Source organism: Gnatocerus cornutus, chromosome 3, assembly GCF_029298725.1.
Source record: "Gnatocerus cornutus isolate USDA-ARS CGAHR chromosome 3, icGnaCorn1.1, whole genome shotgun sequence".
Classification (NCBI taxonomy): Eukaryota; Metazoa; Arthropoda; class Insecta; order Coleoptera; family Tenebrionidae; genus Gnatocerus; species Gnatocerus cornutus.
The window spans coordinates 11466466-11482638 of NC_142235.1; the positions used below are offsets into that span (position 1 = coordinate 11466466).

General features: G+C 33.7%; 2 protein-coding genes across 3 annotated transcripts; both read left to right on the plus strand.

The window, feature by feature from the left end:
• The first annotated feature begins 10136 nt into the window (after positions 1–10136).
• LOC148176896 (uncharacterized) lies at positions 10137–13795 on the plus strand. Of its 2 annotated transcripts, XM_088032932.1 has the most exons (6): positions 10137–10231; positions 10820–11896; positions 12890–12928; positions 12987–13028; positions 13075–13218; positions 13270–13795. In XM_088032932.1, the coding sequence occupies exons 1-6, from the start codon at positions 10220–10222 to the stop codon at positions 13708–13710; spliced, it is 1755 nt and encodes a 584-aa protein (XP_087889058.1). In that variant the 5' UTR covers positions 10137–10219; the 3' UTR covers positions 13711–13795. The 2 variants fall into 2 exon arrangements, with proteins under 2 accessions (XP_087889058.1, XP_087889057.1); XM_088032931.1 differs by having other exon boundaries at positions 13075–13795.
• A 464-nt stretch (positions 13796–14259) lies between these two features.
• Positions 14260–15814, plus strand: LOC148176897 (uncharacterized). The gene is made up of 2 exons (XM_088033223.1): positions 14260–15299; positions 15346–15814. The coding sequence occupies exons 1-2, from the start codon at positions 14341–14343 to the stop codon at positions 15812–15814; spliced, it is 1428 nt and encodes a 475-aa protein (XP_087889349.1). The 5' UTR covers positions 14260–14340.
• Positions 15815–16173: the final 359 nt, after the last annotated feature.

Genomic DNA, 16173 nt, shown 5'->3' on the forward strand with positions numbered 1-16173 from the left:
TGATGTTGAGTTCTTCAAGTTCAGTGACTTTGTCTCTGGTAGTTAAAATGTATAAAGTAAGAGGAGTCTTCAGAATGGGACTAGCGAATTCCATTCCAAACCACATCTCTATGGTTTTATCAATAGTTTTTTTATCCACACTTTTGTCAAGCAATCTATCGGTGATAAATTTTTGTTGGTCTTCTGTTGTCCACTCTTCAATGCAATAAGAGTAGGCACGGTTAAAAGTCTTCTTTAAACGTTCCGTTAAGTACGTTGTACATGAAATCCAGACTTTGTAGCCTTGTTGAGAGATTTTCGTGATCATGTTAAGAGCATCAGTAACTCCTTGAATTGTTAACTCGTTAATTGCATCAAACAGAAGTAAAACTTTTTTCTCTTTAATGAAGTAATCGCAAAATGGATTTTCCTTCAATTGGGTCTTCAAAAATTGTCGCACGAGTTCATCAGGTTCTGTAGTGAAAGTAATTTCCGGTAGTGGTACAAAAAGAACCCAGTAATTTAAGGGACAACTGTGGGCTAATTGTGTCAAAAGTGTTGTTTTTCCCATCCCTGGTTCACCACTCAGGATGTTTAAATTCTCTTCGAAAACTGATGGTGTTGTTGGATCGATTTTGGGGTTTATCCATTCGAAAGTCTCACCTTTAAAGCTCAAGTGGTGAAAAGAATCATCGCAAAATTCTTGGTCATCAGTGATAGTAATATTAAGGCTTTTTTCTTCCAGTAAAAGTTTTTTAACTTTTTCTGATTTTCCTTCACAATGAATAATAACACGTTTATCGTTACAAAGTGTCTCCACAGCAGCTAATGGTATGTCTGATCTTATCAACGACTTGGAAATGTAGTATTTTGGGAGCTCTTGGAGTTTTTCTCCTATTATTAAATCTTTCAACTGGAATAGGTGATCTGCTGTAATAAGATGATCAAGTTGTAGGCCTGCCTGAGTTAGTTGCTCAAGAGATTTAAATTCTCGTCCTTGAAATGAAATTTTGACTCGTTGCGCAACGTTGTCATACAAAGTTTCGTTGACACGACGAAGATCTTCAAGAGTTTTAAAACTATTCCAGTTTTGGAAGCAATCCTTTTTGATCTCTTTTTCCACAAGAATCAACTTAATTTTGTGGTTCTGTAGAGTCTCCAGCAAAAGTGCAAGTGATGCGATAACGCATTCAGAGTCTTCAGTGACGTGCAGAAACAAAACTTTTTTGAAAATAGGGATCAAGTCTAAATCTTCGACTTTTTTTTCTTTTTCAAGGAATTTATAGTTCTTTGCCATTAAAGTAATTTCCGGATTGGACAAATCACAATTGTATGTCCATTCTTGGGCGACGAACTCCTTCTTAGTATTAGAAAGTATTGTCAAATCAAACGTGTTAAAGACTTTTTCAATCAAAGAATAATCAGCAATGTTTTCAGTTTTTGGACAAGCAATGATGTAGTTTGATAGTAATACTCTTGTCAAAACTAAGATAACATTGTCTCTGTCGATATTTGTATCTTTGTACAGCGCGCTGTGGAGATCTTGAAAGAAGCGCATGTAACAAGTTGCCATTTGTTCAGTAGATTGGAATTTCGTTCGAAAGAACTTCTTAATTTCATCGACAGTTTTTTGAAAATTTCTTTGGGTAGAACAAAAATAAAACTTTTCAAAAAAAATGTCGTTCTCATCACAGTTCTTAGGTTGTAACTGAAAAGTTTTACCATTGAAAACAGGAAGTGGTGGTTCAACAGATTTAACAAAATAATCACCAACATTTTCAGTATTAGAAAAAATTGCGTTGGTGAACAAAACCAGCTTACATTTAGGGGGTATTGTTTTTTTATGTATATGATAATGTTGTTGATACGACGAAATCAGAAAACTTTTACTTTTTACATGTGTTTTTCCACAGAATTCTTCATGTGCATCAAGAATATCTCTATTTGTAGTTCTATGTTTCAGTTGAATTGCAAACTGGTTTTCAGTTCCATCCTCGTGAGTTACACGCAGTACCAAATCATCAAACTTTTGAAAACTGCTGGGATTAATATCGATAGTAAAATTTTTGATGTCTTTGTTAAAAAGTAGTTGGAGAGCGAGCAGTGCTGGTACTACACTTTCGTAATTGTAGCCAAGATTAACCACGCCAGACTTGAGCTGAAAACGAATAATTTATCATGAAATGAAGTTAGTGATAAAAACAATAGATTTTTACAAAATGAATATAAGTGATGTGAATTTCTTAACTGAAGGACACGTAAGTGGCTGATATTTGCGTGGTTGAGCTTTTCAATTACGTGAGTAAGATCTTGCCAATTAGAAAGGGAATTAACTAGATCATACATAAGTCCGACGGGCTGACCGGCCGAAAAGTTTTTGCGCGGAGCTGATTAGTGTTATTAGCAAACTGCAAAATGAAAAAAATCGAACCAATGCTTACAAAAATTGACGACAAATTGGAAGAACTATTGGAGACAATAAAAGAAAAAAATATACCAAACTGAAGGATCAGGTTCATAAGCAGGAGCAGAGGCTGCAGTTACTACAAAGAACGAGAACAAATCTTGTGTTAGTTGTTCAAAACTACAAAATTATAGACCAAAATACCCCAATTTTAGGAATTTCATGTTTGGGCCAACGAAAAATTTGGAAATGTTTATATTTATGGTTCTAATTCTATTAGTTTTGACATGACAGGGACAAGATTTATAGAAAGTACTCTTCTTAAACAAGTTATTTTTATTTACACTAGAAAGGAAAGTTTATTTTCCTACGACCCCATATGAAAGTGACATTTTCCACAGGGTTAAATGACTCCGAAATATTAGTTAGTTCAGGCAGCTGCTCGCGCCGCAACACCATCGCTTATCGCGCTCGCTTTATAGCGTCTTATTTATTTCTTTATTTATTTGTCTTTGCTGCAAAACGAACGAAATTTTTAATACATATACAGGGTGGCTTACCGAAAACGTGCTTTAAAGAGTTTCATAAAGCATCGCAAACTATTGAAAAGTGCTATAATGTAACGCTTAAAGCACCAAACCAGAAAAAAATATTTTTCCTAAGACCCCATATAAAAGTGACATTTTCCACACGGTTAAATGACTCCGAAAGTTGATGTTTTCGTACATCCATTTCCGAAAGTAAAAGTCACTAGTGTGATATGAATATATCCGCACAGACCTGTCAAAATTGACAGTTAGTTTCAAATACAAATGTAACTCCTGAATTTTTGTCTCAAATATCTAGACGATTCACTGTAAAACAACATGCATAATGATAAAAATGAATTGGTTAGGTCGTTTTTGACAAATCAGTTTTGACAGGTCTGTGCGGATATATTCATATCACACTAGTGACTTTTACTTTTGGAAATGGATGTACAAAAACATGAACCATCTAAATATGTGAAATACGTCACTTTTTTATGAGGTTGTAAAAAAATGACATTAAGAATAGATAAGAAATGAACTTGTGTCGAAACTTATGGTTTCTTCCTGATGATGAAAGGTCGTAGGAAAAATAGTGTACATAACTCGTCGGAAAGTGTCTTTCTTGCACTCGTGTAATATCTGCACTCGGCTGGCGCCTCGTGCATCTACATTTACACTCGTGCGAAATTGGTCACTTTCGGTACTTGTTATGTAAATATCTATTTGTTTTTGTGACGAAATCGATATTTCGAAGATTTTATATTTATAACTCCAATTCTGTTATTTTTGAGAGAACAGCAATCAAATTAATGGATATTATTTTCATCATACTTATTAAAAGGCTTGAACGGTTATGAAAAAGAAAATCTAGACTAAACGAAAACTCTTGACCCAAAAAGTAAGGGAAGGTGTCGATATCAATACAAATTGCGGATTCAAAATCAAAAGTGTTTAAGTTTAATACTATACAAGAACGAAAAAGCCGATCCCGAAAAATTTCACATAGGTAGAATTTCGGTGAAATAACAGGTCCCCAGTTTTTGAGATATACAAAAACTCAAGATTCTATATGAAAAAAATATCAAAAATAACAATTTTTACCCTGATACGTATAATTATGAGAAAATTGTTAACAATTTATTAGGTAACATTTAAAATATGACTTTGAGTCAATTTTCATAAAAAAAAAATTATCCCAATTTACCTTATTTCAAACAAAACTTTTATAGAATAGAAAATAAATCTTTTTTCTTTAATTTGGTATGCTAAAAAAACAACAAAATTTTTGTCATCATGCTCATCACTGTCAGTAACAAGATTTTCCGGAAAAAACTCCAAAAAAAAAGTAAAAAATATGTGTAATAAAAGTGTTTTATTTTTGATTTACTGTTACTGTTATCTAAGACAACTGTAATCTGAGTCGGGATGATTTTCAGTCTCAATTAAATAAAAATTAGGACCAATTTTAACTAAATTTAAGGAATCATAACTTTGATGTGTTCAAAGATTACTTGAGTTACTACTAATTTCCATGTACTCATTTATATAAATCCAATCTGAAGAAAACCAATTTTCATCAGTAGTTTTTTTTTCTCAAATTTTGACAACAAATTTTGATACAATTTCTATTAAATCTAAAGTGACAACTGAGATACTTATCTTGAACACATTTATATTGAAAAGAAATTAAATTTGCGGTTGATTTCTCAAACTTTTATAATTAGCTAAAATTTACATTCTTAAGGCCTCGCGACGCCAAAACTATCGGTGATCAAAACAAATTTTTGCGTCAATTTCTAGAGCTTTATCAACTATGAACGTATGCAAATTTTCAAAATTTTATCTTTAAAATGCACATAAGTGTTGCCGGACCCTGTAGGTATATTAGAAAGAATAAGAGTGCAAATAAATAAAAATAAAGATCTCGAAAAAACTAAATTTTTATAAAAAAAATGGAATATTTCCTGGCGCTCCTAGTGAGAGCAAACCTGTCAAGTCAAAAGGGAAGAGAAAGAAAAAGTGAAACAAAAGAAAGTAAAGAAACTGTACGATGCTAAGTTACCGAAAAATTATGCAATTAGGGAGAATTACAAAAAAAATGATTTGCCACAGAAAGATATCAACAAGAAATATGGTGAAATATAAAAGTAACGTTAAACAGTGTAAATTTCAATCTAATAAAATGACAAGCAAAGGAATGGTTCAATCAGTAATGTCAAAACCTGTTACAAATGAAGAAAATAATTAAACTAAAATTACTGACTGAAAATATTAACGGAAATAGAAAATAGTATTCTCAAAAAAAAAAAACGCATTTTAAAAGACACTGCCTCGCAAAAACAACCAACTGATTTTAAAAATGGCTTTAAAAATTATTGACGATTCACCCTAATAGTTTTGTGAACTAATTTAACACAAATGTAGCAAAGCATTGCTAACAGTAAGTAAGAAGTTGTAAACGAAAGAATACCAGTCAGAGAATGGAAGGAAGAAGTTTAGGACCAATGTTTTTGGAAATCAATGGTGCGAAAGGTGTAACACATACTGTAACGGTCAAATTTAGGAGGAAGATCAGAAGGGAAATTTTTAGGCAACCAATATAACGCGTATCCAACGGCGCGAATGTGGAGAGTTTTTGTGACAATCGTCAATACTTTTTCTGGAGTATCGTGAGTGGGAGGTTTCACCTTGGTCTTCTTTTTTTTTCCGTTTTGGTGGTCGTACTGGGAAGAACGTATCCGGGGAAACGCTGTAGAAAAGCCTTAAAAGTAGTAATTGTGTGTGAAGACCTTTTGTGGCAAACGACGACGTCGGATTTAACAGCGAAATACCCTAGATTGGGCCAGGGAAGTACCCTCGACTGCGGTCGGATTTTGGAGCGTTCCGGAACCACCCCAAGACAATAAATCCTTGAGGCCGCCCACCATCCAAAGGCCTCTCACCATCCAAAGGCCTCTCACTCTCACCTCTTGTGTCTCGTATCTATCTCGTCTCCGTGTTATCTGGGCAACGTTCATCGTTCAACGTCGTGAATATTCTCCATCTCGGATCCACCGATTTCCAGGAGTAGTCCGGACGCATCCGCCAGAAGACGTCCCGGAGAGATACGAGATAAGGCCAATTTTTAACACCATTCTTGATTTCGTCCTTCAGACGCGTTAGTTTTAATCTTTATTTTTTTTGTGTGTTAGGTCCTTCAGACGTTAAGTTTAATTTTTTTTTCTTTGTCCTTCAGACAGTAAAATCTTACAGGTATTCAAATTTGGGGTAGTTAAGGTCGATTTATTGCCGTGCCGGTTTGTCACTTGTCGCGGGCGCGAGCGGAGGCCGAAATTTGCAGCTGCGATTTTCGCGAAGTGCGCCTAGGCGGTGGGTGATTGCGCCGAGCAGTCAAAGCGCTAACCGGTCAAACTGCGTTAATTTGAATATTTTGTATTTTTTTTATTGTTTTTATAGTATTTTGTTTAGATTGTAACGATTCACATTTGTTCTTTTGTCATTTTAAATTCGCTAGTCATTATATAGATTTTGTTTGCTGTTATTCCTCCTCTCAACCCCCCATACACTAATAAGGTAAGTTTTCGGGTTTTTAACAAGCCTAGCGGCGCTGAGTTTTGGTACCAAAAACCCGTGGCGCCCTTCTGGTATTTTTTTTTGGTCCTTAAACCCCCGCCTCCCGTCAGGGTTGGCCGAGCCGGTACCCAAAACGCGCGCTAGGCCTGAGATTGCGTCACAATACTACTCGTAATGTAGAGTTAATGTAAATTATATAAACCCTAAGCTTATTCTGAATAAGTAAAAAAAGACTTTCTCACCTGTTTGACTTCTTCTTTGTTATTTTCTTCTTGGTTTTGGTCTGACATCTGAAAGAAATTGTTTAATAGTTAACTTGTTGTCATAACCCCAGCAGCAGTTTGTCTTTTCAAATTTGAATTTGGTTACCTGTAAACTGTTGAAATGATTATTCTTGCGTTTTGAAGACATTTAAATACATTAAATACATTTAATTTCACACATTTTCGTTCACGAATCGATATCTTACGAATTAGTAACGCAGTTTTTTTATTTGTATTGCTGACTTATTTAAGTTTAAGTATAGATACATATCTATTGACAAGGGATAATAACTAATCTTTTAATAAATTTAGCTTATATTGGTGCTTACTCTTTTATTATCAACATAATCTATCATTATGACAAATATAATCACGAAAATCCGTTTTTGGTTACAAGTACAGTTCTGCATAAGAATGTGAATTGTGGAAATTTAAGGCTCTTAAAAAGTCAGAAGAAATCTCAGCTGTGAAATAGATGATGAAATAGATTTTACTACTTTATGCTACTATTTAAAGTAGCAGTCAAGAAATTAAAAAAATAATTATACAAATAATATGCAAAATTTTGTCTGTGTTGTCCGATTCGATTCTAAAGAAAAGGATTGACTTGACCTGTTATTTACATTTTGAAATCTTTATCTTTTGTGAAAAAGTTCACTTTTGTATAATGAGGTAATTTTATGACAGTAAGGTAGTCTTAAATATAGGTGTTACCAAATTTCAAACTCTTTACAGTTCTATTTATTTACATTATCTCGATGATAATAATGTTATTTCGCGAATCGTAAAACTTGGGGATTACATGCAATAATCTTGTTCAAGGTTTCATTTCCATAAACACAATTATCTTTTTCTCTAAACGTCACAAAAAGGCCTATTTTTTATTCGTTTTAGATAGTAAAATAGGCAATTTTGTTATAAGTAATGAAAAGCGCGTGTTGACATCGAAACACTTTGTATGCCTAGGCCGAAAAAGTACTTTTTGTAATGGTTACTATTTGAGACTTGCATTTTGTATGGCACTTGCACGGTCTTAACTTTGAAACTCTTTGAAACCAATATTTTTCACAATAAATGTCATTAATGACAACTACATCCATAGCCATCCATGTTTATAGTTTAATTCGCATTCACTCATTGTCGGTCGTGGAACTGAATCTAACGTTTGGAGAACAAGTAGTATTTGTTATTTGGCCTTAAAGTGGCTTTTGCTGTCTCGCAATTTTTGCGCTACGCTTCGCCTCGCTACTGCAATTTAATTGCTCGACAATAAGTAGCACTTTTCTGCCGTATAACAAAATCTACTATTGTTTAATTTGTTTTAAACCGTTCATAAATAAAAAAGATATTAGACTCAAAAGTATTAGGTGGGCTAGCTTTGTACTTATATGATTAAAGCTACTGCGTTATGAAAGTACAAGGTTAGCCCACTAATACTTCTGAGCCCAGTTTGATCTTTGTTATTTATGTATTATAAACCATCTAAAAATAAATTAAACAATCATAATAATAATTTATTATTGTTGATACAATCTTGAACAAGATTGTAATCGTTAATATTTACGATTCAAGTTTATTCTCGGAATAACATTATTATCATTGCGCGAATTTTAAATAAATTGATCTGCAAAGAATTTTGAGAAAGTTGTTATTATAATTTTTATTTTTATAAATACAGGGTGCCCATAACTCTCGCCCCAGAGATCAACGGAGGGTGCCGACAGCAATGCAGATGGTAAATTTCAAAACAAAAATTGTCTATATTTACTAGTACAAGATGTTTATAAATGTTTCTAGCATCAAGCGTGGCTTTGGAATTCCTGTCGTACACTATTTTGCCGCTTTGTTTTCATAATAAATATAACTATCTTGAAAATTATTTATAATGTTACTTACTTCAATGACGTTTTAGTTACGGTTGTGTGCCCTAGTTTTCGATTTTCAGGTTTTAAATTACAACAGGAACAGTTTATTTCTCAAAACTTACTTTGCTTCATGTTTAAGGTTAACTGCAAATGTCAGTTGACAAATCGAAACTCACATTTGTAATGAGCGGCAAATTTCTTTGACATTTCATAGCCACCCTTGATGCTAGAAACATTTATAAACACCTTGTATTTAAGAACGGATAAAAAATTAACAACCAATGAACAATGTTCATCTGACCAATGGATGATAGTATGTGTCCATAGTTACCGATTTTCAAATTCTGTTCAGCTTCGGGATTGGCTACCGTTTTTTCATCTTATCTCGATTATTTTTTGAGTAAGAAATTTTTAGTTGAGCCTATCTCTCTAGGGCGCGAGTTCTGGGACACCCTGTATATTTTTTTCCAAATTGGTCTCTAATACATGTGTATTAAAGCAATTTCCACAATTTAAAATTAAAACTTTTCCAAAAAATTTACCTCTTTTCCAAAAAATTGCAAAAAACAGAAGTGGGAATTGCTGTGGTTTTTATTTGGAGTTTTATAGTTGGCCTTGACACAGTGTTTTATCTCTTCGATAATTGATAACAATCAGTATTATTCTTTGTTGATTACAGCAATTAAATTTTTGACTTCTTTCTTAACGATTTTTTCTACATTTGTGTTAAATCAGTAGAATGAAAGACTGCAGAATGCTGCTGCATCAAGAAGACAATACAATGTCTATGATTCCCGGGAGAAGGCGAAAGCGTCATCAAATACGGAATCAAAAGTGGATAATGCCTACCTTTACACTGAGGGTCTTCTTTGCCTGAGGCGAAAGAAAAAGACAGACACCATTTGGAAGCTGCTAAAATTTTAATAGTTTAAGAAAATTACAGCGGTCCTAATTAATAAATTGACTTTTTTTGCGCCAATCGGTTCGCTTTGAAAATCTGTAGCGTTGTTAGTCAAATTTAATAAAGAAACATAAAATTTTCTAAAATCCAAAAATATTCATAAAACCAAAATATAAATCTTTTAGGGTAGCGTCACTACAATTTTTTATGTTCTTTCAAACACAAAAAACAGCAGCTAAATAGCTCTTTTTGTTTTTGTGTTGCATTGGTCGAGCTGAACTACAACGGAGTAGGCTGTGGAAATTTAGATAAGTTGGTGGTATTGCTGTCATAGAATCATATGAGCATTGATAGTTTGATTAAGCTAAAACTGTTGTTTTTGACTTGACAGGCAGAGTTGTCAACATAGTTCAAAATTCGCAGGCCAATTTGATCCCGTTTTTAAAAACATACCTAATTAAATTATCTACGTTTTTTAAAACCTTATCTCTTGGATTTTCCGCAAATATATTTTTCAATAACCACATAGATTTGTAATCTTATCTGTAATCAGATAAGAGGGCAGACAATCCATTTATATTATTCGTTCAGAATTATTATTTGTTTGGCATATCATATTACTAATAGTTTTTTTCTTGTGCTTTTGAAATGGTGCTAGTGCCCAGGAAAAATTAAAGAAAAATTGAAGCATTTTCCTTAGAAAGATGCAAGGAGAGGTAATTGCGTAAAAGTCGGGGAAAACGGGACTTCCCACAATTTGTTTTGATAAGATTCTAAAATTATTTTATCCACAACCGATCCATTACTATTGTTTAGAGACGTCTTATGCAGTCAATAAAACACTAGTAAAACGCCTTCATTTACCGCTGATGCTACATTATTTTGTGTTCTCCAATTGTTAAACTCGCCAAACTCCTTCTCATATCTGTCCTTGTGGAATATACAGGTGTTCGCAAAGTGGTACACCACCTTGAAAGGGGGTAATTGCCCCCAGAGTACCAAAAAATGTAAAAAAAAAATTAACACTCTCTGTTGTCGCAGTGTGGCTAAAATAACATTAGGAAAATGGCAACATTGCTGAACTGTTCCCCCAATAATTAAATTTCCAATATTCAAAGCCATAGTAACGTTCCTGTAGTTTTTTTATGTTTACTGTCGCGGTTGTGGATAAAATGTTGTATTGCATTCGTGCCTTTTTTAATGAAAACACTTAAGAAAAGGCTACACAACTAGAGCTAACGCTCGCATCCTTATCCTTATCTTTTGAGTTTTATAGTTCTATACAATAAATAATTATTTTTTAGCCTGAGCCTAAAATAAATGACAATGATGACACATTAGAATCGAGTTCATTTGCTTTAGAACTGCTCCTTAATGAGAGCATCAAGGATTTCTCATTAAACGTCAATTCTAACAAGAGTAAAAAATTCGAAGAGTTGGCTATGGATTTGAAACTGTTTGAACAAGCAGAAAAATTCTCGGTCACATTGGAGTATGAAGACAAAGAACAGAAGCATAAGTACAAATTATATTTCTTTATTAACACAACGCTTAAATATTTAGAAGAAAATTATAGACATGTCACTCAATTTCCACCGTTTTTAATGTCAGAATCGAAAAAGGAAGTTTTTGAGCTTGTAGAATCCAGCAGTACCAATACAAAATCTTTCATTGTTTCAATAGAAAAAAATAATTCAAAAACTCAAAAAGTGATGTTCGAAAAATGTCATTTGGATATATCTGCACAATCAAACTACAAGAAATTTTTCAAAGAGTTACGTAAAAAAAGGTACGAAGACTCCACAATCGACAGAGACCAGCTAATTTTACTTTTATCACAACTAGTTTTATCAGATTTTACTATACAATGTTCTATTAAAAGAGACGATAACAATATCAACGATAACAATAACAATTTAATTGAAAAAATAATCAAAAATTTTGATCTTACTATTTTGACTTCAGTAGAAAAAGATTATATTAAATCCAAATGGTCATACAATTTTATAAAAACTGAAAAATTAGTTAAATGGGCCACCAAATCAAAACTGCTTCAAAAGAATGGATTCGAAAAACTGCAGGAAGAAGAACGCAGAATGTTTATGTATCTTTATAGCAAATTGTTATTTTTGGATTTTAACAAACGGTCTAAGGATGGCATCACTTTTATTGCGCCGTATTTAAAGCGAAAATTGCACTTGGTGTTGGTAGGAAAAGAAGATGTTGGTGAGTTCAAAACGTTGGAAACATTTCGAGTTCTTGAGGATCTGTTGAAAATTGATAAAGAGCTGTATGACGAAATTATGAAGCTAACGGACAGAAGTGAACTTGGTGGCGCAGATGATGTTTTTTCCATTTTAGAAAATACATCAGTTTCAGTGGTAGGAAAAACACTATTAAACAAATTTTGGAAAAAATATATCGGGAAAGTGTAAAGTCATTTCTAAACTAGAATGGTCAAAAGTATCGAAAAAGTTTTAATAACCGTTTGTTTTTCGAAAGGGTCATTAATTTTTCTCAAATATCTTGGGAAAAACTAACTAAATCTTCTATTAAACTTGTAATTATTATCTTTTTGATGTTGCATTCTGAAGTTTCATGATACCCAAGCAAATCAGAGAAAACAAAAAAAGATCTTAAAATAGCTATTTGTGTATCAAAGCTAAAAAGTGTTTCTTTTTGGCCGAGCTTTGTTTTAATGGCCGATGGCAAAATGGCACTTTTTGGTCATGATACACACAAGATTTTTTAGGCGACATTATTAAATTTTCAAGTTAATTAATTTTTGTTTATGATTTTCATTGATTTAATCATTTATAACAACTAAATAGTTGTAAATATTTATTAATCCTTCAGAAAAGTTTATATTTTCTTTATTTACATTTGCAATTTCGGCATGTGTGGCTTCACAATTTGTATGAATTAGGTTTGATGTGCTTTTTGATGTTGTTGCAGCAGCACTGCTAGACAAGTTCATTTTCAATAATTCAACATGTCTTTGTTGCACTTTACAGCAGTTTGTCGATTTGATTTTACCCAAATAATTATAAAATTGGGGGTAATGTCGGTATCTTGATGTAATTTAAAAGATTATCGATAGATGGCGTAACCCTAGTACGCACAAAAATGAAAGCGGCTAGAAAACGGTAATTTTTCATTTGAGAACAGAAAATTCAGTTTTTAGTTAAGGTCGCCAAAAAAATATTTTACAGATATCTTTTTGTGAGTCCTGATCTGATCAGCAAAACCAGCTTCGGAGTCAGAATCAAAAGCAATTTTAATTTACAAATGACTTTCCAATGCTCACAAATGTCGTCCAAAATTTGTTAACTAGAGAATGTAATGCCATAGTATCTTACTTTTAATCTTTTTAGCCTTTGCAAACGAGTCACAAAAAGTTGTCCACAAGTCAGGTAAAATTTTCAAATGTTAAATCATTTTTTGCTGAGTTTTTGCTCTTATATTGTACAGAGATCACTCACCGTTCTAAGCGAAGACATGGACACCAAAATGGTAAGAAAACAAAGTTTTACTTATGTTATATTCTTTTTGTTGTTAGTACAAGTCGGGCGTGGTGAACAGAGGCTACGAATACGAAAAACTAATGCCAGCACTGTTATCCTTACAACTCATCGTTGACAATGACATCAAAGACTTCACCCTTGACCTTAATCCAAGTAGTTTCCAAAAATTTGATAATTTGGTAATACACTTGACGTACTCGGACGAGAAAAAAACTCAAATTGCGCTCCAGCTAAAACACCGTGAGAAAGGCAAAAACCACTTTGATGCCCAAGAAGCACTCTTCGGAAAAAAGGGCCAACAGAAAAGTAGATCCAAAGCTTTTCTCATTTCAGAATATTCAGATTTTATTAATCATGACAAGAGGTTTCCAAAAGACTGCAAGTTAGTTTTGTTTACGAACGCTGATTTCATGAACATTGAAAAGGTGTCGGAATTGCGACAATCTACCACTCCACCAATTCCTTCAGAGACGCCGGAGAAGGTCTATCAGTTGCGTGATACCAAGAGCAATTTTCATCGGAATTTTTACCTTTTTTCGGCTCAAAAAAAAAACAGTTTTTTTCTACTCGTGAAGCGGCAACTTGTTTCATTGCTTTCTTCAGGAATGTGCGCAATGGTGACTTCCAAGACAGTAAAGTCAGTCGTGAGCAAGTTGTGTCAAATATTTTGAAACTGTTGCTATCAGAGCTCGTTATTAGGTGTCCTTTTCAAGAAAAAGTCGATGAGAAAATCGAACTAATTGAAACAGTTATCAAAAAGTTTGATCTAACAGTACTGCCAGCAACCAAAAGAAAGTTTATCAGTAAAAATTGGATCTACAAAGGAAGCCCATCTGAAGCAAAAGCTCAAGCGATTGAGTTAAAACTTCTTAGAACAGACTTAGAGGAGAATCCAGAAGAAGAAGTTCTTCACTTTGTTTACCACATAAACAACCAACTCTTCTTCTTGCATATGAACCAAGAATCCAAACAAATCATTACTGCAGTTGCTCTTCTCTTAAAAATGTTACCAAAACTCAGCATCGTACTAGTTGGGGATGATATTAATGCAGGTTTTCAAGATTTTAAGATTTTTCAGCACCTTAAAGATCTTGGTGATCTATACCAAGACATGAAAGGAAAATTAAAATTTTCGCAAAATGTTGAAGAAATGAGTACAGTGGATGAACTTTTCCAATTTTTTAAACAGGACGTGCTGGATGGTTCTTCCGACCATCCAAACAATGATTTCGTTAACGGACTGGAATTAGAAGAACAAATAAAAGGGAACATTCTCATTCAGAGATACAAGAAACTTGTAGATGCAACATTATGCGTTGGCTGAAGATCATCCTCTTCATCTAGCAGTTCTAAACAACGACAAATCAAAAGTTAAACAAGAAGTTCAAAAATTGTACGAACAAGACCTTGGAAAACGAACGGCTTTTCACCTCGCTGTATCATTGGGAAGAAAGCACGTCATTACCAAAGCAAGAGGAGTACGAGAAAATTTTTCCAAACAAGAAAAATTTTTAGAAATTTTGTTGAATGAAATTAGAAATAACAATTTACCAGGAAAAGATAGTGTCTTTGGATGGGATTTGTTTGAGTATGCTGACGCTTCCTTGTGTCTTTTTTCTTTGGAACAACTATCAAAAATTCAGGACATCCCATGGCCGAACTTAAAGACATTTTTTAAAGAGGAAATCTCATTGTCTTACCAGTGCGTCGTACACGCTTACATTAATTTACTAACAAGTCTATCCTCAGAGAAGAGTCTGCGAGATTTAGACAGTCTCCATGACGAGTCTCTTCTTCATGTAGCAATAAAGCACAACCAACAAGAAGTGGCTGTACTGTTGTTGCTTCGTGGTGTTGACGCAACTAGAAGAGACTCCGAGCAAAGAACTGTTTTACATTTGGCTGCCATTCATGGTCACGACGACGTTGCAAAGCTGCTTGTAAGAAAAAATCTTAATAATCAAGACAATTTGGGGAAAACTGCGTTGCATTACGCATCACGAGCGGGTCATCTAACTATTGTCCAAACTTTGGTTGAAGAAGGTGCCGATGTTAACAGTACCGACAGTTACCAAAAAACGCCTCTCCACGAGGCTGCTCATACTGGAGAGACCAAAATTGTTGAATACTTGGTGAGGAAAGGAGCAAAAATTGAAATAAAAGATAAATATAACAAGACTGCTTTGGACTACGCCAAAGATCATGATGATGTGAAAAAACTGTTTCAAAAAGTTGTAGATAGCAGAGATGTGGAAAAAAGGTAATTTTTTAAGTAGTCCAACATTATATGTTTCATTTCTTTTTAGATCCCAAACAATTTTTGATGCAGCCCGCCACGGCAACACTGATGTAATTACCGATTTTGTAAACTCTGGAGTGGATCTTAATTGTGTTATTTCCAACAATAAAAGTCTTTTACATGTTGCAGTTCAAAATGGGCAAAAAGAGATAATAGATATTCTGGTTTCGGCACGAATAGATGTTACCAAGAAAACTAGTGCAGGCAAAACATGTTTACATCTTGCTGTGAATAGAAAGCGTTCTGCTAATATTGTGAGATTGTTACTCGATTATTGTAAAAATATTATAGACGAAGTTGATTTCGATGGAAACACGGCTCTTCATTTAGCTGCTAGTGGAACAGATCCGAAAACTGTAAAAGCTTTGTTGGATGCTGGTGCCAATGTTGACATTCAAAATGGTCTGGATCAAACAGCTAAGGATGTGGCTAAATTTATGAAACAAGGGGACATCATTGCTTGTTTTGCCAAATGAAATTGTTTCGGTTTTATAATACACGTTTGTTCATTAAATATTGTATTGTTTCTCTTAAGAGTTATCAAAATTACAATTTATTCCCAAACACCAAATTTCGTCAAAAAATGCTGCCGCGCGTTTCGATAGCAATGCTACCATCATAAGAGCGATGATTAAACTAAAAACTAACAAATACGTCGTCCTAATATACTAAAAGTATGTCGACCCGTCCCTTTTGGCGCAGGTAGAAGAGAGTAGAGGGAGGAGGAGGGGATGGGGCCGTTGTCTGAGTTCATTATTACATTTTTGTTCCTAAATATTTCTAGACTTTCATAGATGTCTAGAAATTTATAATTATTTACATTTTTAATTAAACG

Excerpts from the sequence above, each read along its gene's own strand:
- LOC148176896 (XM_088032931.1), top strand. Across the intron at positions 12,929-12,986 it reads AAAAGTTGTCCACAAGTCAG|AGATCACTCACCGTTCTAAG; the intron begins GTAAAATTTTCA and ends TATATTGTACAG. Across the intron at positions 13,029-13,074 it reads AAGACATGGACACCAAAATG|TACAAGTCGGGCGTGGTGAA; the intron begins GTAAGAAAACAA and ends TTTTGTTGTTAG.
- LOC148176897 (XM_088033223.1), top strand. The coding sequence starts at position 14,341 with ATGCAACATTATGCGTTGGCTGAAGATCATCCTCTTCATCTAGCAGTT. Across the intron at positions 15,300-15,345 it reads AGCAGAGATGTGGAAAAAAG|ATCCCAAACAATTTTTGATG; the intron begins GTAATTTTTTAA and ends ATTTCTTTTTAG.